The sequence below is a fragment of the Trichomycterus rosablanca genome, chromosome 14 (genome assembly GCF_030014385.1).
Source record: "Trichomycterus rosablanca isolate fTriRos1 chromosome 14, fTriRos1.hap1, whole genome shotgun sequence".
NCBI lineage: Eukaryota > Metazoa > Chordata > Actinopteri > Siluriformes > Trichomycteridae > Trichomycterus > Trichomycterus rosablanca.
This window is the reverse complement of record NC_086001.1, coordinates 10,415,691-10,443,471: the sequence shown is the minus strand read 5'-3', so window position 1 is coordinate 10,443,471 and position 27,781 is coordinate 10,415,691. Positions and strand designations below refer to the sequence as shown.

Here is a 27,781-nt window from a genome sequence, read left to right as displayed (position 1 = left end):
TGAGGAAAGAAATTATATTTAAGATGCGTATCTGCATCGATTGGCAAGTGTAAGCTAACAGGGTGATGGAAATACTACACATCACTGATGCACTCTGCTGACCCTGCTCTGATCTATGACATTTACACATTCTGCTGCTAAATGCAGCAGGAATAAAACTTTAGATATTTTCTTGTTCATGTGATATAAGGACTGTGATTGACACTGGGTTCATTTCTTCAACAGAATGAAACATGAACTCGAAGGCATGACTAAGAACACACTGCTCATCATTAAGACGAATCGGGGCCGGACGGAGTTGGTCCATCTCTGATCCGTCCACCTTACAACAGCTTTCTCTTCTCGAATTCCTGCAAAAGAAAAGAACATGTGATTAGATCTAGAAACAGCCACCAGCAAAATAAAAAAAAAGCTAGTTAATTCATCAGCCGTGGCATGTTTGGTATTAATTCGTTTTACTAGTCTGTGCAGTGTAGGGCTGCAGCTATCGATTATTATTATATTATTATTATCGATTATTCCAGCGACTAATCGAGTAATCGGATAAGAAATACTTTTGCTTTAATAAAGAGCAAAAATAAATATGTATAAGATTAAATAAGACATATGTCTCTTAAAGCAAACTGCACATTTTTATTCCTTGCATACAGGACAGTTTAAAGAGAAATAGTTATATGAGTTATATATATTATATATATAATAAATAATAATACATAAACATTGCTTGTAATTTGTGCAACTTTCAGAACTAAAAGTTTCAGCTACAGCTCACGCATAACATAAACCTTTAATGTTTTGTTGGGAGACATTTTTAGGAGGCAAAAAAATTCTGTCAGGATTGTATCTCCTAGATGAGGTAGATTTGGCGTTTGTGTGCGTGTACATGTGTGTTTGCCTAAGCCCTCTAAAAAGCCTGTGGTGGTTGCAATGAAGAAGTGTCAGCGTATCAACACGCCGCTCTGATGGTGTGGATGTTGTACTGAGTTTTCGTTTTTTCCAGCTTAAAATGATCTCAAACTTTCTGTTTTCTCTGTTCAGTCTCCTCTGTTTGCCCCTTATTGCTTACTTTCTCTCTCTCTCTCTCTCCATTTTGCCCTCCGCGCTATCAAATCTCGGCTTCGTTTCAAATCACTACTTTCATACTGAACAGTACGCAGGAGCAGCGAGCATGTCCACTACGTATTCATCGAACTGTACGTGAAAAGTACCCAGATTAAGTCCTGTTAAGTACTGTTTAAGTTCACGTCACCTGCCCACAGCGTGAAACACCGTGAGCTGTATATAGTTGTATGGAATAAACGATGCAAAAAATTTTTTCACGATTTCTCGAGGAATCGTTTCAGCCCTAGTGCAGTGCTATAACGCAGAGCTGCAAAGTATTTTATTATTATTATTATTGCATGTTGATAGTGTAAAAAGTTATAAAAAAATAGTAAAAAAAAAAAAAAGTATTTATCTCAGGACAAATACAAGTTCGTCTAGGCATTGTGCCGGGTAGGCAGATAAAAAAATGGCCACTGTAACTGGGGGGTGTGGGGCACGTCCCCTCAATATTTACATATGCTCAAATGTCCACCTATTTATAGTGATGTAAAAATAAACATATTCCTCTTCCTAGCTTTGTAATGTTAGAACCAGTCAGTGTTTCCATCGGGTGGCACGGTGGCTAAGTGGGTAGCACTGTCACCTCACAGCAAGAAGGTCCTGGGTTCGATCCCCAGGTGGAGCGGTCCGGGTCCTTTCTGTGCGGAGTTTGCATGTTCTCCTCGTGTCCGCGTGGGTTTCCTCCGGGTGCTCTGGTTTCCTCCCACAGTCCAAAAACATGCCACCAGGCTAACTGGAGACACTGACTTGAGGCACTATAGGTACCTAGCCACTAGATGCACAAACCAGTGCATTGTAGTGCCGGTCCCGAGCCCGGATAAAATAGAGAGGGTTGTGTCAGGAAGCGCATCCGGCGTAAAAATTGTGCCAAATCAATGCGGATCACGATCCGCCGAGAGCCGACCCCGCAACCGAACGGGACAAAGGCCGAGGAAGAAGAAGAAGTCAGTGTTTCCATCAGTTGCTGATATGGCGGGAATGTTTTAGAATGAAAGCATCGTCCCACAATATTTAATTCATGGCTACAGTCTTGGTTCCCAAAAACAATTTCATTCAAAACTACAGCGGCAGTGAACGCTGCATGAGCACAGCAATACAATTTCCCCAGATGAAGAAGCATTTATTAAGACATCCTGTCGTATGTTAAAACGGCTCTATTATCTAGCACATCCTGTATGAATCTGTCAGCACTGGGGCGAGGATGAGAACTGCAGGAGAGGACACTTATTAATCCAGAAGATTCCTGAGCACGATGACTGGAGACCATTACACTGCGCTGCAGTTATTTACATAGTCAATTTAGTAAAAGTAACAGCTGCGGGGCGGGGCGAGCCGAGGCGCTTTGGAAAACACATTTTCTCCCAACTGGATTGGACTGAATTGTGCATTTCGGTGGAATATTCCCTTCTACAAACGCCATTTATCAGAACCAAAGAGCACTACGCACTTAAAGATGCACTGAGCACGTGAACAGAATTGTTTGGGGTTTTAGTGCCATCTAGGTGCTACTGAAGGAACTGCGGGAGATTTGTTTTCTGCAAACTGTTTCACCACTGCTTTATTCTATTTAGGGTCGTGGTGGGTGTGATTCACTGGGCGAATGGCGGGGAACACCCTGAACAGATCGCCAGTCCATCACAAGGGCAAACACACACACTTGAGGGGATTTTAGTATATCCAGTTAATATGACTGCACGACTTTCGACATCAAAATGCCCTGGACTGCTCCACTTGAGAATCAAACCCAGGACCTTCTTGCTGTGAGGCGACAGTGCTACCCACCGTCCCCTGTGGAACTTCCTATTCCAAAACCATGGACATTGATATGGGGTTGGCCCACTGCAACTAAAACAGCATCCTCTCCACTTTTCTGGAAAAGTATTCCCCATCATTTTGTAATGCGTCTGTGAGAATTTGTGCGCATTCCATTAAAACGGCACAATCATCGTATAGGTATAGGTGTCTGCACAAAGCCTTGATGTCAACTTGATGTCCACAAGTCAGACATGCCGTGGCATTAATGTTAACAATAATTTTAACATAACTAAACATACTAATTCTAACTAACAGATGCAGTTTGTTTCTTTATTAGGTTTACAGCTTTTCCTGATAACATTAGTGTTGCCACTATACGAGGGATATTCAAAAAGTTTCCTCACTTTAATATTTAGGTTGGAAAAGGTGAGGGCGGGAAAAGTAGTTTTTGATCGTGTCTGAGAGACAGAGAGAGAGCTTATAGTCCGGATTTAGCGCCATCTGATTTCCACCTGTTTGGACCAGAGATGCATGAGTACCGATACCGCGCTCATAACTTGTACTCGTACTCGCAAACGAGGCTCCGATACTAAACATCCGATACCGTGTGCCTAGTGCACGTTGCTGCGTTATGCCTGGTTCACACTACACGATTTTTGCCCTGATTTTCGCTCGGCGACTGGTCGGCGCTAGATTTGCCGGCTCGGGAGCAACTCGGCGTTCGCTCGGCGATCAAAACTCGGCTCTCGATCGCTAAGTGTGAACTACCCAACAACTCGATCCGACCGGCTCGCCGAGCGCTCGTCGACCGGATCGGGATTTCTAGCACGTCAGATATCTGATCCGAGATGTGCGACTGGGAATGAGTGACATGTCGAACAGCCAATGAGAACGCAGGATACGGTGTGAGGGGAAACGCAGGAGAGGAGTGTAAACAGGTGGGACAGGGGGATTATATAGTTTATATCAGAATACACCGGCGCACACACACACGTTTTACAGTATTTCTGACCTGATCGTTCTCTACAAAACATAACAACAAAACAGCAACATTGCAAAAATATTTATTAACCTCCAACTCACTACAGAACAATCCATGCTATTCGTGTTGCCAAATCCACTCAGATTCATTTATTTTTCCTCCTTGATTTCATCACGTCAGCGCACAAACACTTTGATCTCTCGCTACTTGTTGACGTGCATTTTTGGACGTGGTATCATTAAACTTCTCGTCACTTCTCACGTGTGTTTTTGTTTAAAAAAAAAACGGTATTCTAAATAGGTATTGGTATCGGCAAGTACAAAAATACATGTACTTGTACTCGTATTCGGTTGGAAAAAAATGGTATTGATGCATCCCTAGTTTGGACACTCAAAGAAGCTTTAAAGGGAAGAAGATTTTCATGTGATGATGATCAGTGATGCATCAGTAGCTACTCCCTCAACCAAAAACATTTATCATCATAAAGTGATTGTGTAGAAAAGTGATGTCATTTGTTTTTAAAAAAGTGCAGAAACTTTTTTGAAGAACCCTCGTAAGATAGTAAAGTTCTACCTATACAGGAACATGATGCAAAATATCCATAATCCATAACCTTAAACAGAGTGCCACATGTGCAGAGTTTAACGTGCTGCCTGACTTCACACTGACGCAAAACCACTTCGCCATTTGTGATTTTAAAGCAAAATAGTCGACATCCTTAATATCAATCCCACCAATTTCATCAAAGCATGTCTTTACGAACCTCGCTTTGTGCACAAAACACAGTCACACTGAAACAGCAAAGAGCCTCAATGAAACAGTTGCCACAAAGTCAGAAGCATAATCATCCTGTCATTTTCATGTTTCACCACCGTTTCATCCTGGTCTAGGTGAAACGCAGCGACCTCAGCCATCCCATTCTGAAACACAACCAATCATGTCTGCGTGTAGATGCCCGATCAGCCGGCAGCACTGCCAAGGATTCAAACCCTGGATTCCAGGGGTAGTGGGGTAGCATCATTTACTGCTACTCCACCTGGGCGACAGTATCAAATGATTTATGTTATTTGATTTTAAACACAAAATTGTAATGTCTTGTAATGTCAGCACAAGGGTAAGGTCTGGTTAACTGACTGACTGATAGTCAAAGGCCTATATTTACTGATAGCTAGCCTAGCCTAGAAATGGGTGGAATTTCAGCATCAGGGTCTTTGTAAACAATAATTTCATATGACTATAAAAAAAATATCAATCTTTAAAAATAATCCATATGGCCAAAAGTATGTAGTCACCCCTCCTGATTGTTACGTTAAGATTTATTGAGGTCTTTCACCCACACCTAATACTGACAGATAATAAAAAAAAATGCTTTTTGGCCCCTGTGAGATCTATAAAAACAAGGTCAACATTAAATATAGACGGTAAATTGCTTATTATTGTGTAGCTGAAATGCCCAACATGTCCGATTTCCCATGTTTTTTGTTGAACTCAATAAGTCTGTCTATTATTAAATGGGAAAAAACGTGTCGTGCACTGATGATCAATTTCCCCCGGAAAAAAACGATCTATATCATCAGGCACAGCCATCCACAAAGCTTAATCACTTGAAAATTCTGCCTTCTAGTTCAGGAAACCTCAGCAGAAGGATGACCACGCGTATACAGCTAATTTACGCGTCCGCAAATCATTTTCTGCTGCTCGTGTGTGGGTAAGCTGCCAAGATTGAACCGCCCCAATGAGATTAAGAGAGATGTATGAACACAACATGCTGCTAAATGAATAACTGGCAAACGGTTTTCATCATCACGCGCAACGTTTACAGATTAGTCGGCGGACGAGAAGCTGAGAAATTGAGCGAAACGCTATCGAGCCGGCCGCGGCCACTCATAACCAAAGGAGAAAATGATGAATGGGTTTAATATGGACTTTCACTTTTTTATCTGTCTGGTTAATTTGTTAGCTATGATAAGCTGGGATAAAGAGAATTAGCTGTGTGGCTGTGAAATGGGTTTTTTTCTTTAATGAAGGAACAGGAACTTCGACTACCTTTTTTTTTTTTTTTACTCAACCTGGCCATGTAGAAAGCACTGATTGAATAGTCACAGCTTTTACAGTTTGATAAATGACACCAGCTTGCACGTGGACTGCATTACAGAGAAGATAATGCAAACCAAGATCACTGGTGATGCATACTACAACAGAGACAGCCTGGGTTCTCAAAGATTAAATGATAGACAATTTGTCAGTACCCGTGTATATATGAGGGTCTTACCTTGTATATGGTGCTGCCCAGTTGTGCAGGCGACATGCTGACCACCACTCCAGCTGACTGAAGGGCTGCGATTTTCTCCTTAGCTCCACCTTTTCCACCTGCGATGATGGCACCAGCGTGACCCATCCTCCTGCCCGGGGGAGCCGTGAGCCCGGCAATGAACGACACCACAGGTTTGGCTTTAGGACCCTATATACACACACACAGAGTTAGGTTATTAATAAAAGGTATATTTACATTAACAAAGGAACAAGTGTGCACAATTAAAGAGCTCTAGAAAAAGTAAGGGCGCATTCATATGAGTGTGGTGGTGCTGCTCAAAGTTCACCTGATGTAACTTTGACCTAGTTTGCTGCTGACCTTTTCAAAGCACCTTCAATGAGATGAACTGTTCGATATGATGTAGTAAAAGCAACTCGGGCAGTACGAACAAGGCTTAATGTAAATAAAGCTTAACGTGACTAACTGTACTAAAAGAACAAGCGAGAAATTCTATTAGTGGAGAGTATGGAGTCTACTTATGACCAGTAATAATAAAGAGAGGTTTAGTGTTCCTATGTCGTTCATTTAATACATTAAACCACCAGCGCCGAGATTCTGAACTCCCACGTTCGAGTTTTGGCTCTGCTACCGGTCGGCTGGGCACCCTCTAGCAGGCATAACTGGCTAATGCCTGCAGCAGACAAGGGTATGATTCCAGTCTGCTAGGGCAAAAACTTACCGAATTTGACAGAGGGGTGGGGCTGCGAAAGGAACCTGGTTGCCCAGGGTGCTTGCACAGTAGTGGAGGAGCGCAGAGGTCAGGGCGTGGCTCTCTGCGCGCAAAGCCGGCCTCACGTGGAAATCCACTGATGTGTGGGTGTATAAGAAGGGATCGGTAGACTGCGCACGCATCGGAGGGAGTGTGCGTCAGTCAAGTCACCCATATATATATCTACAATTTCTCAGCACTCTGAGCTATAACACAAGTTTAAAAGTGAAACATTGAAGAAAATACGGTTAATACAAATGTAAAAGATGCTTTCAGACTGGATTTGATAGTTATTCCACACAAATGCGTATTCATTCAGTCACTTTGATGACGTTTTTCGCACCGCTGAATGCAGCCTTAGAGTCGGCAGTTTACAGAAACCTGTATAGCATACGGATCAAAACTATCCTTGAGCTATTAACAGCGAATAAAAGCTAAAGGAAGTGGAGTAAGCATAATGCAATCTGCTCAGTAGCAGCGTTCGTTCCCTTCTGACTGGAGAACACATTACTTCATTATTCCTGCAAGAGCCTATTGAACATAATACCTCTCAAAAACCTTGAGCTGCAATCTAACCCTGGTGCATCTTCAGAAAAACCTTGATGGATTACTGTATGAGGTAAATTGCTTTTCCTCTAGTCTAAATCCTTACTGGGTCCTATTAAAAAGCCTATATGAAAGGACACCATGGACTCCTGCATCATTCCAATAGCTTGCATTAGTTAAATAAAAACAAAGATTTTTTTATTTATTATTTTTTGTTACATCCAGGCTGATTAGCTACTGGTCTGTCCATGTGCTTCTGGTACATTTTTCTGGTTGGAAACATGTATTTTTTTCGCAGCTTATGTCTAATGGCTCCTATTTTATTCCCAGGGAACACTGACGAACAAACGAGGGCTTAGCGCTGCTCTGGATAAGGTACCGTTTGTTAAAATAACAGTCACACTAGAAACTGACTGCAAAATGGACACGACCGAGCTGTGACTGGATTGGCTATGATGGACAGGCGTCCGATCTGGGTTGTTCCTGCATTGTGCCCAGTGATCACAGGGACACTGGGCCCACCGCAATGATGACTCGATCAATCCTGAGTCCAGATGACTCTGAATGTGTCAATAAATGTAATGGTTATGACTTTTTTTACTTGGGCTGTTAGCAGATCACCAGCAAAATGTATTAAAGTTTATTAAAATGTCTTTAAATTTTATTTAACAGACTTGTAAAACTAAAGTAATTTCTAAGTGACGGCCAAATCGCTAACTGAACCACAATAAGCGATCAGCACACTTTCAGTTCTGACTGGGCCTTTAACAGGAAATTTGATCAAAATCACGTCCTAAAATAATTGCCATCTTTCCTCACCTCATTCCATCCTAGGATCACCTCGGAAAAATGCATCATTCTCACTGCCTGCCAGCTCAGCCTAAACAGGTTGAGAATTAATTAGCCAATCCCCGCCAACTGTGATTTCTCAGTCCATAAAGGGAATTAAATTAGCATTACAATCCCGGGCTTTTGTTCAGCTCGGCAGCTGAGCCGAACTGCTGTAATTATACATCGCCGAGACGAGGTGTTCTTCATCCTCTCTTCAACCACCAGAGTACTTCACTCACGTTGAAGCATTCATCAGCCGAAGATTAAGATAGCAACCTTAGAAGCAATTATGGCGCTCCGGCACCCAGGGCTAGGGGGGGACGTCTGAACAAAACGTCACTCTTCTGTTCTTCTTTCTTTTTTAAGCAGCTAGCGTTGTTTAAAGTCACTCCACTCTGCTGAGCCTTGTTTCTAAAATGAATTACAAGAGGTTTAATGTGGGCTCCTGGGAGGGTGAAGGATCGAAGGGAACGGGTGGTGAGAAGAAGCAGACAGACTGATTTTTTGTGGTAAAGGAAATCGTTATGTCGCTTCATAATGAATTTTTCTGTTGATATTTTGAACTCAGTGAACTTTGCACATGCATACACCGATCAGCCATAACATTAAAACCACCTCCTTGTTTCTACACTCACTGTCCATTTTATCAGCTCCACTTACCATATAGGAGCACTTTGTAGTTCCACAATTACTGACTGTAGTCCATCTATTTCTCTACATACCTTTTTAGCCTGCTTTCAACCTGTTCTTCAATGGTCAGGCCCCCACAGGACTACCACAGAGCAGGTATTACTTGAGTGGTTGATTATTCTCAGCACTGCAGTGACACTGACATGGTGGTGGTGTGTTAGTGTGTGTTGTACTCCCTCCGCTGCATTGCGGCTATACCCATCTTCAGGAAAGGCTTCAGGAGTAAACCTCGAGGGAAAATCCGAAGCTGGGGTCCCTAAGGCAGTTCGAGGTTGTTACAACAACGTTCTGGCAACGCCTGCGACGGCTCTGGAACCACGTGTACTGGCACTGCCTTTCCAGTGGACCATTTCAGTGCCGTGGAGAGGGGGGACCTACTGCATGGGTAACAGTTTGTCTCTCATATCTTAATACCCAGGCTTTGTGCACTGGAGAGGATACTCCAGCTACGCTTTAGAGAGTAGACACAACACGGAAGGAAGCAGTTTAGAAACTAGCTCAACAGACAAAGGTAAAACGGCAGAAGAGGAAAGCGCTAAGTGCAGCTGAGAGACCAGCATCAAGCTTCATCTGCACAAGATGTGGAAGAGAAACAGTGCACAACTCCATAGTTTATTATTATACTAGAGTGGATCAGACACAGCAATGCTGTTAAAACCACTGGTATTAATGCTGGTTTTAATATATATATATGAATCTATACATTAGAAATACTAGAGGTATTAATACAATTACTAGTTAGAACGTGTAGATATGTGGGGCATGATTGCCAGTAGTCATATTCCAATATTCCAAGAATACTGCTACAATAGAACGTAACTGGATGTGTACATAGTGTACGTGACAAGAAGTGTGTCAATTGCATATTATAACCTGCAAAACCCAGTGCTAGAAGGTTGTGCTGACAATGTTTGTTGTATGTGTTTATGTATTGTTATACTATCTTATGTATAGTGCTTTCTGTCCCTTTGGGGATTCCATAATCAATGAAAAAGTGTGCCAGTACCGTATTCTGCTCCAGATAGTTTATCTATATACAGATTATTTCTTACTTAATAAACTCAGCAAACTCGAAAGATGCTTGGCTACACTAGGACCGCCTCATAGTGCAAATTAACTAGTAAATGTAAGGCACTTCAATGCTACACGAATGAAAAACGTTATACGTCAAACGTTAAACATATTAAGGGTGAGAGAGAGAGAGAGAGAGAGAGAGAGAGAGAGAGAGAGAGAGAGAGAGAGAGACTTTCCTATCCAGGACAAAACAATACTGTGTTACCTGATACACTTGTACCAAAATCACACACTACTCTGTTATTACAGTGTCATTACTGTGCTGAAAACGGTCGAATAAAGACCCAAATAAGATCACATCAATTTTGATGCCATGGATGTCCATTTCAACTGAAAATGTTGGCTACAGTAATTCATCTGAATTGAACATGTACCTTATAAAACAATCAATGAATGTACACATCAGATAGGTGTACCTAATAAAAAGCTCTGAAATGTATGAGTGATGTAACATGCAAGTACTTTTTGTATTACACCCGGGTTAAAAAGAGTAGATCAGCTAAAACGGCCCCATGTCCTTACCAGGGATCCGCATGCCAACGTCAGCACTCATAACTCTACAACTTCTTAAATTTACTTGGCCGGTCGTTATCATTTTTCATTTCAACTTTTCATTACAACTACTAAGAACCTGTGAGAATTACATTCCGATGGCTTTGTTCTCTGAGGTGAAATCGTTAACGTTAACGAGGGAACGTCAAAGCCTGCAGATATATGCCACGGGAACGAATCCAATACATATAATGTTGCATGACCGGCGATCGCTCTTCACCCCTACCACTTTGTTTCTGGACGAGGCAGACTTGTAGGTGACCACTAAAAATGACCTCATTAAGTTAATGAGATGTGGGTGCGATAGGGAACCGAGTAGAGTCATCTGAACTTTTCTTCTTTAGTGGGACGACAGTTAAGGTGTCGGTGGAAGAAAGGGCAAATATATTATACCTGAATGGCTTCATGAATATTGCCGTCTGAATCGATTTTCTGTCAGGGACGAGGTGATTACCTGAGTCAGACTTATCGACACAGAATGACATGTACTTTTTACACCCACACAGCCGTTCTTTCAAGGAAATCAGAGTGAATAATATAATGGGTTTTAGGATTTCCTTCCTAATTTTCCCCAATCTAGTCATTTTCAGGTTCTAATTTTAACTGTTCTTATTTTAGCTCTTCTAATTAACTATACAGAGAGTGGAGATATGTAAAGTTGTCCACTTTTGTACGACAACAGGCCAGAAGTTGTACAGTGGAGTAATACCTCAGTATAGAGGTATAACTGTGCACATCATCAGTGGTGACTGGGAGATTGCAAACATCGTTATACACTGCCTGGATTTAATTAACCAAATAGGTAAGAGCCTCCCATTGGATAATTACTGCATGGGTGATTATGTTTCAGCTGGCAACAAGTTATTTAACCCTAACTGATGCAGTGAGTAGCTTCTCATTTGTTAAACAACCATGTGGAAAGACACATCCTGTGGGCGTGGAAAAGATGTTCATCTGTTTCAGAAGGGTCAAATTATTGGCATGAATCGAGCAGAGAAAACATCTAAGGAGAAGCTAAAACTACTAAAATCAGGTTAAGAACTGTCCAACGCATTATTAAAAAGTGGAGGGACAGTGGGGGGGAAACATCATCTTCCAGGAAGGAATGTGGTCAGAAAAAAATCTTGAATGATCGTGATCGGCGATCACTTAAACGTTTGGTGAAATCAAATGGTAGAAAAACTACAGTGGCACTCAGGGATGTTTAATAGTGACAGTAAGAGCATCTCCACACACACAATGTGAAGGGAACTCAAGGGATTGGGACTAAACAGCTGTGTAGCCTTAAGAAAACCACTTGTCAGTGAGGCTAACCGGCAAAAACGGCTTCAATTTGCTAGGGAGCATAAAGATTGGACTCTGGAGCAATGGAAGAAGGTCATGTGGTCTGATGAGTCCAGACTTACCCTGTTCCAGAGTGATGGGCGCATCAGGGTAAGAAGAGGCGGCTGAAGTGATGCACCCATCATGCCTAGTGCCTACCGTACAAGCCTGTGGGGGCAAGTGCTATGATCAGGGGTTGCTGCAGTCGGTCAGGTCTAGGTTCAGCAACGTTATAAGCCCAAGGAATGAGGTCAGCTGACTACCTGAATATACTGAACGACCAGGTTATTACTTCCCCAATTGTGCAACACTCATCATTTATCTTTCATCTTATGACAGTAGAATAAGCCACAATAGGTCCCAGTCATACAAAAAATAAAACATACCTTTATATATAGTGAAGCCCTAAGAAAAAATACTGTGATACAAATGTTTGCTCATACCACCCAGCCCTAGTTCTATGAGACCTTCCCTCCTCACGCACACTTGGACCAGTCCTGGATTGCAGATCGCAGCAGCGAGAAGAAACCCTATCCGACCTTCCCTTCCTCAAACACGGCCTTATGCATTATGTAAAAGCCCGGTAAGGATTGTATGTGTCCACAAAAGCACTGGGTCTGCTGAGAATCAAACTCGCAAGTTCGAACACTCCACAGTAGCACCAACCAAGCGTCCGATACTGGTAGGACTTTTGACAAGACCGAATCAGTCAGCTATAAATATGCTCTTCATAAACACATGGTTTTACAGAAATCAGCACAGATCAGGCAATTGAAAAAAGAAAAGAACTTTCCTCAAAGAGATCTTTTGAAAGAAACTCTTAAAGCTTTAAATAAAATATTGCTCAATGTTATAGCCTATCAAAAATACTGCTTGCAATCAGCTGGAATTGGAATTTTATTTTCAGAAATGGCCCCGACATGCCAAAAATCCTCAGCTAACCAAATAACCAGAGACGTATGACGCGGGAGTGTTTGATAGCGCACTCGATTCCATAGCGCAGCTGGACTGGATCCAGCCATCATCGCAGGGCCGGAGTCGATACTAACTGATTTTTAACTACAAGCACTGATCAGTGCAGTTTGCTGAAAAGCTCTACTCTGGCATTATGAGCGCTTAGCTCAGTACTCATTACTGAATGCGCGGTCTCTGCTGGGAAATCTAATTGAAATTCATGCATTTGTTAAACATGCTGCATACGTGTGTGGCTGAATTTCAATGAGTCGGGTTATGGCGCAGCATCACAGGCATCCGCTGCTTGATCGAATTGATGAATAGATGTGTTGGACAAAATAATGGAAACAGCCAATGACAAAAAAAGAGATTGGCTTAGCAGCATTTAATAGACTCGTAATTAATAGGATGTGTCTGATATAAAACAGCCGTGACTATTAGAACTTCCAAGCGCCAGATTTCAGCACAATATACAGCAACTCCTTCTAATTCTTCAACTTCTAATGTTTTAGCACACTTACTGCAGAGAGATAAATAAAAGCCAGTGAATCAGTTTGGGAGGGGATCCCTATTGTATACATTTGGTGCGGATAAACTGCAATGCCGACCACACTGAACACGTCTTATAGGTCATCCTGGTACCATCTTGTCTGTGGCTTAACTCTACATGTGACCGGCTGTCCATATAATCCTAGAGAAAACAGGACGGATCAGTCGACCTTGTTCCATTCCTCTGATGTCCAGTTCCAATGCCAGTGAGCCTATGCAGGTCCATTAACAGAAGGGTTTGACACACTATCTGTTGTGACACATGTACATAATCACCATGATTAAAATAATCTGCAATTGGAGGCACAGTAGGCCTTTTGTTAGTTTTACCAGACACCATACCCTAAGTGTCCTTTGGTATTAATGTCTTGGTTGCCCAGCCACCCAGTGACGGTTTCTGTCGTCGTACACATTTGGCCCTTGACAAATTCACAGCATTAAACACGTGAACTTCTAGCAACTACCATCAGTCTAATATTCAATAGAGCCCTGACTGACATTACTGGTCCTAATGTTTTGGCTAATCTGTTTGATTTGAATGTGATTAAACAAAATAAAAAATGATTTAGGGCAGCAGGAATAAAACCTATATGTTTACTTTTTACAGGGATAGCAGAGCAAAAGAAAAGCTGAACCCAAAAGCATTTGTGATCTGAAAAAAATGCTCCCAGTAGCCAGAAAAAAATTTAAATGATGGGAGAGATGCTGTTGCCGTTTATCAAACAAGGTTGTCTGACTATTAAAAGTAAAGAAAATCTAATGAATAGTATGAATGTAGTATGAGGTCTGAGATATCTGAACGGCCGCAAAATGTATTTCAATTGATTACAACTGAAGCAACTAAAAGATGTACACAGGAGAGAATTTGATAGTAGCATGAGTACTCACAGAGTTGTGTTCTTTCAGGAACTCGGCTGCGTTCTCCTCTGCGTTGCCTCCGATCTCTCCGATCAGAATGATGCCCTCCGTTTTCGGGTCCTGAAGGAACACCTCGAGGCAGTCGATGAAGTTGGTGCCATTAAACGGGTCTCCACCGATGCCTAATAGCAAACAGATTGTTTTACAAAATACCTTGTGTACAAAATGCTAATAACAAGATCTACTGGAAGAGTGAGAACTGCATACCGACACAGAGCGACTGGCCCAGTCCAACTTGTGTGGTCTGGTGCACGGCTTCGTACGTCAGGGTCCCTGATCGTGAGACGATGCCTGGTAAGGATTAACAGAAAAAAACATTGAACATTTAACACAATGTTATTCATGATAATACCAAACACAAGTGTTGCAACGTCCATCCATATCCACCAATATTTATTTATCCACATATCCACATTTATTTATCCACAAATATTTATCTTTGGACTGTACATGACTTTATAATCTATACCAACTATACAATTTATACCAAAATACATCTCCATATGTACCCACAGGCACTGGTGTTGTAGTGTGGTGGTGTTATTATGCAGGTACTATTACTTTTGATGTATGAAACTAGCTACTAAGGCCTTAATTTCCTTTGGGATAAATAAAGTATCTATCTGCCTGTCTATCCGTACCAATATTCACCCATATTCATCCATCCATATATCCATCCATCCATATATCCATCCATACCTATATCCACCCATCCATATATCCACTCATATTGCTCCATCCACCAATATCCACACATATTTCCATGCTTTATTTATTTCTATCCATCCATCCATCCATCCCCATATCCACCCATATTCATCTATCTATATATTTACCCATATCCATTCATATTAATCCATCCATCCATCCATATCCACACATATATTCATCCATCCATCCATCTATCCATACCCATATCCACCCATATTCATCCCTCTATACCATATCCACCCATATTTCTATCCATCTATCTCACTGGGTGTAATTCAGCAACACCCTGGACTTAACACCAAGCCTCGGCCATCCCGCCGTATAACATCCCAATAACTAAGTATTTTATTACTGACTCGATCAAGAGGCCCCCACTGACCAGATGTTATTTGGTAATGGTAATTAATCTGCACAAAAGGAATTTCGTTATACTGTACACCTGTTTATGACAAATAAAGGCATTCAACTCTATTCTTTTATCAGATTTCACAAAAGGAGAAAAATGCAGATGACATTCATGAACCAGATTGTTATGCTGATTTTTTGGACAAGCAAAGCGAGAAAGACAACCAGCTTAATAGATATATATATATAAACACAGTACAGTTCGTGCTCAATCTCTACACGGTCATGCTGTTTGACAGTCGGTGAACAGTCTGGTTACACACTGATTCAGAGTTCTCTTTGCTCTCTGTCTCTACTGTTGGGAAACAGAAAAACATCAGAGGACTACGAGTTCAAGGTCCAATGACTTCTCAACCCCAGCACAGAGACTGATTCTACAAAGAGAGACCATAAAAACGCTCTGATGTCTTTGAGAGCAGATGGCGCCCACCATCTCCCTCGCTCTCTATTTTTGACACATCAGACATCAAGGCACATAGCGGACACCCTTAGACAATCCCATTTAAGAGACTTGCAACGAATCATCCTGGGTCAGCCAGGCGAGAGGGAAAAAAACACAGCTGGCATTAAAAAAAAGAGAACTGGCACGAGAAGAGCATAGAAGGGCAGATCAGGATCTTACATGGTGTAATGCTTACCAACTCGTCCTTTCTTGTGAATGTGCCCAGGCATGATTCCGATTTTGCACTCGCCAGGCTGAAAGAAAGGTTACAGAAATGAATAATATTGTGTAAATATAAGCAGTGAAGTTGGAGTTCTTCTTTACAGCCAGCGGCAGAATCCTACACAGATAGAGAAACATGCTAGTCACATGTATTCCGCCACCAATTACTCTGGCGCCTGCCTTATTTATTTCTTTATTAGGATTTTAACATCATGTTTTACACACTTCCCAGGACACATTACATACATTCCAGAACAAGTTCAAGTTTCAGTTCAAGTTTAACGTCAAACACAGTCATGGACAATTTAGTGTCTCCAATTCACCTCACTTGCACGTCTTTGTACTGTGGGAGGAAACAGGAGCTCCTAGAGGAAACCCACGCAGACACGGGGAGAACATGCAAACTCCACACAGAAAGGACCCGGACAGCTCCACCTGGGAATCGAACCCAGGACCTTATTGCTGTGAGGCAAAAGTGCTACCTACCGAGCCACCAAACTTTTTGATGTTGGCATATTTGAAACAGTTCTTTATTTTGACTTAATGAGCAAGCAAGGGGGGGCAGGGGCTGGGGGGGACTCAAATTGCTAAATTTAGGAAAGTATTCAATGGGTTTTTGATCGTTGCCAAGATGAACTAATTTATGATGAAAGCTCTAATAATATAATTAAATTTAAATGGGTGTTGCATTGATTACACCATGGACACAACTGAACCATTTGCTGCAGAATTTAGATGAATAATTGTAACTTCATTATCAAAAATAATTATACATTTCTAAGCACTTAAATCTATTATAATCCTTTAAATAAACGAACTTGAACAATAGAATAATACTCCATCCATCAATTGGCACTGTAGCACTTACGTTTATGACTCCAGGGCAGTTGGGGCCGATCAGACGGGTGACGTTTTGGCGGAGGAGCCTGTGCTTTACGCGCACCATGTCTTGCTGAGGGATGCCCTCTGTGATACACACTGCCAGCGGAATCTCGGCATCGATGGCCTCTATGATGGCCGCTGCTGCAAATGGAGGAGGCACGTAGATTACGGTGGCATCTGCTCCCGTGCCCTCTTTGGCCTTGAAGAAAACGACAAAGAACAAACATCATGCAAGACAGGAATAGCTTAAGCAAATTCTTACCATTATCCTGCTAATGTTAATGCTACTCTGATTTAAATTAGGTGCTACTCTATGCCAGCAAAAATGTTCACACACATTTTAATACTGTACTTAGTCATTTCTATGCTAATCTGGCGTGCTAGATTCTTATTATTGGTAGTTACAGTGTTTATTTCTGAATTGCATGTATGCATAACCCTATTAAAATTACAGTTCAAATCAAAGGTGTTATAACTCATATAACTATGAATTTAATAATCTATATTTATTAATTTTGTGGCACAGCATTTTAAGTCCTTGTCAGTCAAAACCCTGTATCAGGAAAAGTTGGATCATTTTGTAAAATGCAATGAAAAACATCTGTGATTTCTTCATTTTTTTAGCCTATCTACCAACATTACAATTTCATACATGCATTTTCCATAAATATTTGGGACAGAGCCATTTCACTACTGTGTTACAACATCCTTTCACCACTAACACCCTGGACTACACACTGAACCTTAATAATAATAATAATAATTAAACTAATTAAATCATTTAACTGTCTACCTCATACATATCTGCACAATTATATACCCAGTAAGACTTTATGTACAGTTATTTACTTTACATATATTATTATTAGTAGTAGTATACATACTTAACTATTCCCATCCTTATTATTATTATTAGTATACATACTTAACTATTCCCATCCTTATTATTATTATTAGTATACATACTTAGCTATTCTCATCCTTATTATTATTATTAGTATACATACTTAGCTATTCCCATCCTTATTATTATTATTAGTATACATACTTAGCTATTCCCATCCTTATTATTATTATTAGTATACATACTTAGCTATTCCCATCCTTATTATTATTATTAGTATACATACTTAACTATTCCCATCCTTATTATTATTATTAGTATACATACTTAGCTATTCCCATCCTTATTATTATTATTAGTATACATACTTAGCTATTCCCATCCTTATTATTATTATTAGTATACATACTTAGCTATTCCCATCCTTATTATTATTATTAGTATACATACTTAGCTATTCCCATCCTTTATTTTTTTCCAATTATTATTTTTATACATACCTAAATATTCTTATCATTATTATTATTATGATTTTTAATATTATTATTATCATACATACCTAACTATTCTTATTATTATTATTATTAATATTATTATTATCATACCTACCTAACTATTCTTATCCTTATTATTATTATTATTATTAATAATATTATTATTATTATTATTATACATACCTAACTATTCTCATCATTATTATTATTATTATGATTTTTTATATTATTATTATTATACATGCCTAACTATTCTTATCCTTATTATTATTATTATTAATATTATTATTATTATCCATACCTAACTATTTTTATCCTTATTGTTATTATTTTTAATATTATTATTTTTAATATTATTATACATAACTAACTATTCCCATCCCTATTATTATTATTATTATTATTATTATTATTATACATACCTAACTATTCCCATCCCTATTATTATTATTATTATTATTATTATTATTATACATACCTAACTATTCCCATCCCTATCATTATTATTATTATTATTATTATACATACCTAACTATTCCCATCCCTATCATTATTATTATTATTACTACGTATATATTACTAAGTATACAGACTATCTATCTATACTGTTTAATCATTTGGGAACTGAGAATACTAATAATTGCATTTTGGCCTGATAGAATACTTCAGATGCTCAACAGTCTGTGGTCACCATTGTCCGATTCCCCTCTTCATAATGCACCATACATTTCCAATAGAAGACTAATCTGGACTGCAGGTAGGCCAGTCAAGCACACACACTCTGTGTTTACAAGGTCAATCAAAAAAAGGCTTTGTTCCAAAATCAGCAACTTAAACGTTGACTACAGTTGATGACAGCAATGAAAATGTAAAGCTCACTCGCCTAAAATCCCAAGACTGTAGCAACGAACATACAAATATATGTGAACTTTTGACTTCTATAAATGTATGTGGTGTAAATAACAGTCAACATTTACCTCCTTGACCGAGTTGAAGACTGGCAAACCTAGATGGGTTTTCCCTCCTTTACCAGGGGAAACACCACCTACTAACCTGGAGCCATAATCCAGAGCCTGCTGACTGTGGAAGGTTCCCTGCGAACAGAAACAGAGGACAGATGAAGGTGTGCATTAAAGGTGGGAGTGGAATATTTAGTACAGTCACAGACCATCAGTTCCTCGTGCTGTAGTGGCCTTGGGAAGGGAAGCAAACGCAGCAAGTTTTCCGCTTCAGCAAATCAAAAGTCGCAAAACCTTGACACAGAGCCGAGCCGTTTCGGTATCGTGTTATTAACTGTACTTTGATCCTGAACATCAGGGTTTGCTAAATCAACCCTTAATTAGGCAATGTGTCAGTTTTACCAAATCACTTTTTATTAGATGACATTCATGTCTGCAGGTAGACGCCCGAATTACCGATACTACCTCGAACCCTGGGTCCTAGTAGTAGTGGGTTAGCGTAATTTTGTGCGGTGCTGCCCGATTGCCAGGCTTTTTTTATTTAAATTTTGCTTAGCTATGACAAAGCCTTTCATTTTTCTTTGTAGATAGAGTGAAGGAGGTGGCTTTACCCGGGTGGCTCTCATTACTTGGATTTTAGACCTCGCAGCTTTGCTCAAAGATCAACCGAATGTAACTTTGACCCCCGTTACTGCTGACCTTACAAGGCTTAATAAGATAAACTGCTGTCTGAACTGTAATGTACGGTGGCAGGTCATCAGTGAGACTGCTAGAAACGTCCCCCAACGTCCCTCAGTACCCATGTGGATGATTCCAAGTTGATTTCAAAGCATAAGACACCTTTAACACATCACATAAACTGATAGCTAGTGTTCTTAAAGCAACAGCTCTAATTACCCATCCTCACAAGGGCAAAATCCAACAGAAAAGAAAAGGTCAGCGTCTGGGAAGCTTCCCTCATCACTTTTTCATCCCCCCTCATTTCCACAAGTTGCTAGCTCGGCCATTTTTCCTGCACGCTGCACGTGTTAATGATGGGGCCATGAATTTGAAGTATGGTTTGCTTATCGGGGCGGCGAGCAAAGTCGAAGCGGCGCGGTGAAACTCAAGCCGTTGCTCATCTGCCTTCTAATTATTATGAGTGCTCATTAGAAGTTCATCTAATAATCATTCCTTTATTATGTAAAGGAGTCGTTGAGATGAGATTGAGGAGATGGGGAGGGCGCGGACTTTAATCAAAGACAAGTGTGTGGCCGGCGTAGTGGTTTTTTTCCCCCTTTCATTTTCATCTAGGTGGGATTTAAATGAGTCTTCTATTTTTATCTGAAACAATAGGGTGCTTAATGGAGAAAAGCAGACCGCCTGCTATGAATGACGGCGCAGGAAATGAAATCTAGTGTCTGGGTGGCGGCAAGTTCAGAGATCGCATCTCAGCTGTGCTACTGGGTCTTAGCTATGTCTGAGAGGGTTGGGCGTGGACTGGCACCCTGTCCAAGGGCATTCGTATCTTTCGCCCAGTGTTTTCTGGTGGAACCTGAAGTGACCTTGTCCAGGAAAGTCAAATAGGACCTGTATCTATATTCATTTTTATTTTTTAATGTTTTACAACTGGCAGCTGTACCCTAGTGGTTAAAGTACAGGACTAGTAATCAGAAGGTTGCCGGTTCAAGCCCCACCTCTACCAGGTTGCCATTGTTGGGCCCTTAAGCAAGGCCCTTAACTTGCTTAGATTGCTGCGGTAACATGCGCCAAACAGGACACCAATCCATCCCGGGGCCTCAGCCAATCATGTCTGCTGCATGTAAACGCCCAACTGGTCGATAGCACCGCTGGGGATTCAAACCCTGGATCCCAGCTATAGTGGGCTAGTGTAATTTCCTGCTGTGACAAGCACCTCCTCTTTTAATTATGCTCAGCCTATTTAGTTAGCGCTTGTAATGAACTGTTTGCTACTGACTCTGTATAAAGTTTACATTCTGATGTTCATCTAATCACTACATGCAGTCTGTTAATCAGTGGCTCAATACTGGTTCCTAATTTATGATTTTATCGAGTGGTCAATAACCCTTGAACTGTGGTATTCGTACTGCTGGGGATGTTTAAAGCTCCCCACAATGAGACAGATAACTCGGAAAATGTGTCAATGCACTGAGACTAATTCGAACTCTTTGATTCTTTCACCCAGTGTTTACTGGTGGAACCCAAAGCAACCCTGACCAGAAGAAAGTGATTCATTTGTACCAGGCATTGTTTCTTCGAGGATACACAGTGTAGACTAGTAGTGCCCAATTATTGACCTTAATGTCTCAGTTTGTTTGATGATGTAATAATGAAAGGGAATAATGGACACTGGGATCACAAACCTGTTTTCCTGTGAAGCCTTGACATATGACCTTAGAGTCTTTGTTGATGTAGAGGTGCTTTCTGGTTCCGGTGTAGCAATGCCTCACCCCAGCCTGCTGCACTGCAAACACAAGGGATGAGAGAAAAAAATAAATGTAAACAGCCAATAACAGTGTAATAACAGTGAGAATTTGTACATTTTTTAAAAACATTAAGGCAAATTTTATATTCAATAAAGTTTAAAATAGTAAAATTAAAATACAGAAGAGCCTCGATTTATCGGACCTCTATTTAACAGAAAAAAATGTGGAAAACTGAATGCCTAGTCCAATTGTTAAAAATTCCCTCGAGAAGCATATCAAAATCAGTAGTTCAGTAATTGTCCACTAGCCGGCGCACAACTCTTGTTGTACATGAGTGATAGGCTTTATTTTGTCGGGAGTCTCACTTTGTTCTCGCCTTTTTCTCTGTGTTTTATGCTTGACTTAAGTACTAGAGCTTAGTTATGTTATGGCTTCGAAAGACAAAAGAACTGGTAAGCAAAAGAGGGTGCATCCAGGTATTGCTGAAAAGCAACAGTGGGTGTGTTCGAAAACCTAGGGAGCTGCTTTGCTGTCTTACTGTCTACATAGGCAGCTGACTTAGTAGAGAGGATTCTAATAAGTTAGTGACTTAAAAGGCAGGTTATTCGAACGCACTACTTAGATAGCGATTCCATCGGGTTTAGCATTTCGCGTTTATCATTTAGCATCTCGCCATTAAAACCAATAAACTGAGGTAGCATAGCACGCTAACGTCAATAACATCTCCCTTCATGTACCGATAACGGTTAAACTTCCTGACAAGCCGGAACTTGCAAATAAAAACACTCGGTACAAGTTTATACAAGTTAAAAATCAGTAATATTTTATTTAGGTTTGAAAATAACTCCGTTCGTTTCTCCGCCCCGTCAGCCATGAATGCTGGGATTGTCTTGATCACTAAGGCAGCGTCGCATGCTCACTCGTTCTTGAGTCAAAATAACATTGAAATAATAAGATGCCTCAGTAGTGTGGATTTTAAGGCATCTAGGATTTCGAACAGCCTCATTCTCGGGAGCGCGCACAGGATGACCTAAAATGCTGTATGTAGACAGCACACTAGCTTTTCGAACACACCCAGTGTTTGTCTGACTCACACATTTGAGGAATATGGTGTGAAGAAAAAGACATCGAGTGATATACGTAGGTCTAAGTAAGAACTAAAAAATTATGCAGTGAAATTAGTGTAGACTCAGACTCTGCTTTATTGTCATTCAACCACGTACACGATAGAACGAAATACCCCAGGAAATATCCCAGGTCTCGGTGTGTGTGACATGAAGAAAATAGAAGAAAATAAAATAGAATAAAATATAGAATAATATAGAATAAACTAAGATAAGTAATACAAATTTAGAACAAACTGAGAAACTAAAAAGAGTACAAGTACAAAGTTTACAAGTATTGCACAACAACTGCAGCAGCTTATGTTTACTAAAGTGCATGATTGCAAAGGTGTAGCAGCAAAAACTAGCAGCAACAATCCCAAGATTGTCAAAGTGACAGTGTGCCAGTTGTGTCCAGTATGGTAGATTGTGTTGATAAGATGTTCAGTATATGGGGAGTAGAAGTGTTCAACAATCTGACTGCATCCAGGTAGAAGCTGTTTGACTGTTGAACTCTTCTACTCCCCATATACTGAACATCTTATCAACACAATCTACCATACCGGACACAACTGGCACACTGTCACTTCAAAATTCAGATAAGAAAGGAGTGGTACATACACATTAGCACATTCAATTAATTATGTTGTCTATTTTACTGTATCATATGTGCATGTTAAGCAATTTTGTGGAAATTATTGCCGTGTTTTCATTTATTTTCCCACCAAATGGGAAAAAACCTTGCCGTTTCGGACAATTGCATTTTACGGACCAGTACAACCCCCCTTTAAGTTCATTAAATCGAGGTTCTTCTGTGCTTAAACAGCCAATCACGTCTCTGCAGACGCATGCCGAAGACTAGGTTACAATTGAATCTAATTTGCAAAACGAATAAAGCAAGAACACAAGTACTCTGATTGCATTTACATTAATTTAACATTATTTCTTTAGTTTCAGACATCTAGCGATATAGCATCAATACTTATGTGGCTATAGCCTCATGTCAACAAGACGAAGGCTGCTTTTAAAATTTGGTTACACAATGGTTGGTCTTCAATACGTATCAGAGGTACAACACTGCAGTGTCTGCTTCAAGTAAAACACAAGCTCAGGCTGGCTGTGGTGCCAGTAATGGTTTCACACCTCCCTCCTGCCAACCCCTCCCAAAAAAAGGCACCCTATGAATTCAAGCTTGGAGTCAAATGTCTATCAAAGGGCAACATGCCTTTACTCAGCTAATCACACTCCATTTTAGACCAGGTCTGTTCCATCCTTAATCCCAGTGTTTCCAGAATAGGCTCTGGATACAGCATGACCCCAACCAGAATGAAGCAATTACTTAAACTGAATGAATAAATAAATGAACCCCTAGTGTGCACTTATATCCAACTATGAAGATTTACAGCAGGATAAATCAGTGTTATCTGACAACCAATCACAAAAAAGGTACAAAGGTGGAATTCCTCGTGATAATGCATCCCTATAATGGAATTTAACCTTTCATCTTCCAGTTGCTTTGTAGCTCATCAAATCTGAGCCTATGTGAAGCTACACATGGAGTAAGAGCACCATCATGTGTTCATGGAGAAAAACTCACCCCAAACCACACATAACTGACATCAACGAAGGGACGTAACGTACAGAGGCCTCTCAATTTTCCACAGTAAATGAAACCAGACGACGAATGGAACAATCAAACTGGCATACTGGTGACAAGAATGAGCCTAATGAACACAATACGCATGACATGTCTTTTTTACCTGCAGGTGAATGGTAAGGATAAGCCAAAACGGGAGTTGCTGGGGTAGACATTAAATGAATACACAAACATTTAGGGCCGTCAATGATTAACTGGTTAACCCATAACAAAAGAAGTCATTGTTCGAGTAATGCTGTGGCCTTTAAATTCATTACCAAAAGCTGACGCTTGATCCCAATTAAGTTACAGACTGTATAATAAGAACGCTGATTTAAAACACACCCTGACCCACCCTCAGTGCACATGAGCCAGCTCTGTGAACAGCCATCTACAGGTTTTCATACATCTATATAATTTAAATAATGAACAACAAAACTCTTGTGCATAACAGACAGAAGCTGTGTGTCAGAATGGAGACTTATTGCATATTAACTCTGGAAAATATCAACATTATTTGATCCACGTTATACATCGTGCCCCACTATAAAAAAAATTGGGACTGTGTTAGTCTAGTGGGTAGGGCTTTGGACTATCAACTGAATGACTGAATGGTTGTGAGTTCGAATACCAGCTCTGCCATGCAGCCACTGTTTGGCGCTTGAGCAAGGCCCTTAACCGCCTCTGCTCCAGATGCATCGTACAACGGCTGACCCTGCACTCTGACCCCAACTTTCAAAAAACACGCTGGAAGATGCAAAGAAAGAATCTTCTTGTGCTGTACACCTGTATATGTATATATGACAAATAAAGGCATAAAGTTAAACTCTGCTTTTCATCTTATAATAGCTACACTAATGTTCTCTTACTTACTGTGTTTAAGTTCATCTAATTACTACATGCAGTCTGTTCATCAGTTTCTTAATACTGATACAAAACTGAGGAAAAAACACAAAAAAGATTAGAGGACTATAAAACGTTTGGTGGGCTCACTGGCAGAAAGGAAAAAAGAGAAGTCAGTCAGTAGTAGAAGTTTCTGATAACTGTAGTCTGCAGTTGCACAACACTGGAAAAAGCCAGGGGTTACCACAGTGGCTCATTCCAGTCCACATACTTGATTGTAATTTCTAGCACTCTGTTTATAAAGACTATACTACATATCGGTTATTATTTAACACTTACAACAGTTTAGTATATCACATATTACATATCTCATCTAAAATATTTACTGTTAGGATAGTTCTTATTTTTTTTACATGACATACTAAATTTTTTATTCTATTTATTCAATTACATAGTGTGTACAAAATCACTTGTGTACTTTAATACTTTGTACTTGAGCTGCTGTAATAACTGACTTTCCCTATGGGATTAATAAAGTTATCAATCAATCAATCAATCAATCAATCAATCAATCAATCAATCAATCAATCAATCAAAAAAAAAAAAAAAAAAGATCTTGTATGTTCTTAATTCTTGAGTTCATGCTTTTGTTTGCAGATCATAGACTAGTATACTGGGAACATTTTACAATCAGCATAAGCTTATATTACTTTAATTAAACTATATTCATATTATTTCAGAAAATATGTTTCTATGCTTTAATAAGCCACAAGAAGCTAAGTAAACGGCCTGGGCAGCCGTAAACAATTACAGCCACCGACAAACAATTATGAGGCCATACTTAAAGTTCAGGACATGATACGAGACTTTATTTTGTATATATATACACTTAAAAAAGAACTCTTAAACTTTTAAAAACTCACAAAAAAGAACTCAAAAGCGCATTTTTAAAAACTCACAAAAAGAATGTGTATTACTAGAGTTTAATGTTATTTCAGTGTAACAAAATTACAATATATTCACTGGGCTGGGTAAATATCCCAACAACTGCTTGTGAACAAGTAAGTGGCAGTTCTGTGAGCTGAAACCCCTTGCTGATGAAATATCAGAAAATGGCCAAACTTCTTAAAACATGCAACATGCCCAGATTTAAGATTGATGGGCTACAACAGCAAAGCCAATATTCCGGTTAGACAAGATGAGGAATCTGAGGATTCAGTGGACAGAACTGCCACTCACTGGATGTTTTTTTCCCCACATCATTTTGCGCACACTCTATAGACTGTTGGTTATTTGTTGCCACCAAGTCACTGAAATGCCCCATTTTAATGTTTGATATAAGATAAGATTCCTTTATTGATCCCCATGGGGGAAATTCGAGAGGCAATTGAGGGTTAAGGGCCTTGCTGAAGGGCCCAACAGTGGCAAGTCCAGTACCTTAACCACTAAGCTACCACTATCCACTTATAAGAATCAACTAAGCTGCTGCCGCTTGTTTCATTTCAATGAGCAATTCTACGTGGATTAAAATCCTTAAGTTCACAATAAATGTATCAGACAGGATTCAGTCCTGAATAGCAATGACCTCCCTATATTGTGCATTACATATTAATTGTACTCTGCACCCTATCCAGTGCACTACACCTCACACATGCAGCTTTTTAACACTCACCCAGCTAACATGCATTACGGTTGTTCTAAATCGTTAACTAATGTAAAATTAAAGTAGTTCTGAACTATACACATTTAATGAACATATATCTGAGATACAGCAATGACAATGTAACACGGCAAAGACCGAAGTTAAATGTATAGAGACAGGGGAGGTTAAAGTTCAACAGTTCACCATGGCCTTAGCCGTTAGCAGCTAACTGGCAATGTTAGAAGAGCTAAAGCTAGCAAAACAGACTAATACTGTGGAATTTAAACATGACAGCGTTCTAAACTGAAATAACATGTATGACTTTAATCAGCACAGATAAACTGTGTAAATGTTGTGACTTACAGAGCAGGCGGGTAAACAATCTGCAGTGAGACATTTCGGTCAACCAGCAATGACACGAACAGCAACAGCAGCAGCAGCAGCAGCAGCTACAAAACCTCGGTCACACACTGAGCTGTCCTGCTTACTGCCTGATTCATCCACTCTATTACACACACCTAAGATCATGGATAGTAATTAAAAATGTAAATACTAAAAAGACAACCCGGTAAACCAAAACACAGGTATTTAAATATTTTATTAATTTTAGGAGTACCCAGCACTCTTATGACATTATGACAAACCTACAATAATTAATTCTGCGGAACGTGTGGGCGGAAACACGTTAGTGTTATTTCCAAATAACAAAAGGAACATACTTAATAGATTGCGCTTTTGTTTGTTTTCATACGTTCTAGTAACAAACTAATGTAAATTGTTAAAAAAAATTTGACCCAGGCGTAAGTCATTTGGACCCGGCCATCTAAAATAGACCCAACAACGCAAGGATTGCTGGGTAATGTAGTAAAAC

The 27,781-nt window shown here is 40.0% G+C and overlaps 1 protein-coding gene across 1 annotated transcript; it reads right to left on the bottom strand.

The window, feature by feature from the left end:
• Window positions 1-27,366, bottom strand: suclg1 (succinate-CoA ligase GDP/ADP-forming subunit alph). The gene is made up of 9 exons (XM_063008481.1): window positions 27,274-27,366; window positions 21,624-21,724; window positions 19,279-19,395; window positions 16,950-17,162; window positions 16,056-16,113; window positions 14,509-14,592; window positions 14,272-14,423; window positions 6,114-6,302; window positions 1-350 (listed from the first exon to the last, which is right to left on the bottom strand). Exons 1-9 carry the CDS (start codon window positions 27,305-27,307, stop codon window positions 324-326), a joined length of 975 nt encoding a protein of 324 aa, XP_062864551.1. The 5' UTR covers window positions 27,308-27,366; the 3' UTR covers window positions 1-323.
• Window positions 27,367-27,781: the final 415 nt, after the last annotated feature.

Coding starts and splice junctions, on each gene's coding strand:
- suclg1 (XM_063008481.1), bottom strand. CDS start 27,307: ATGTCTCACTGCAGATTGTTTACCCGCCTGCTCT. Junction 21,725..27,273: donor ATTGTTTACCCGCCTGCTCT/GTAAGTCACAAC, acceptor TTGTGTTTGCAG/TGCAGCAGGCTGGGGTGAGG. Junction 14,593..16,055: donor TCACAAGAAAGGACGAGTTG/GTAAGCATTACA, acceptor AATCCTTACCAG/GCATCGTCTCACGATCAGGG.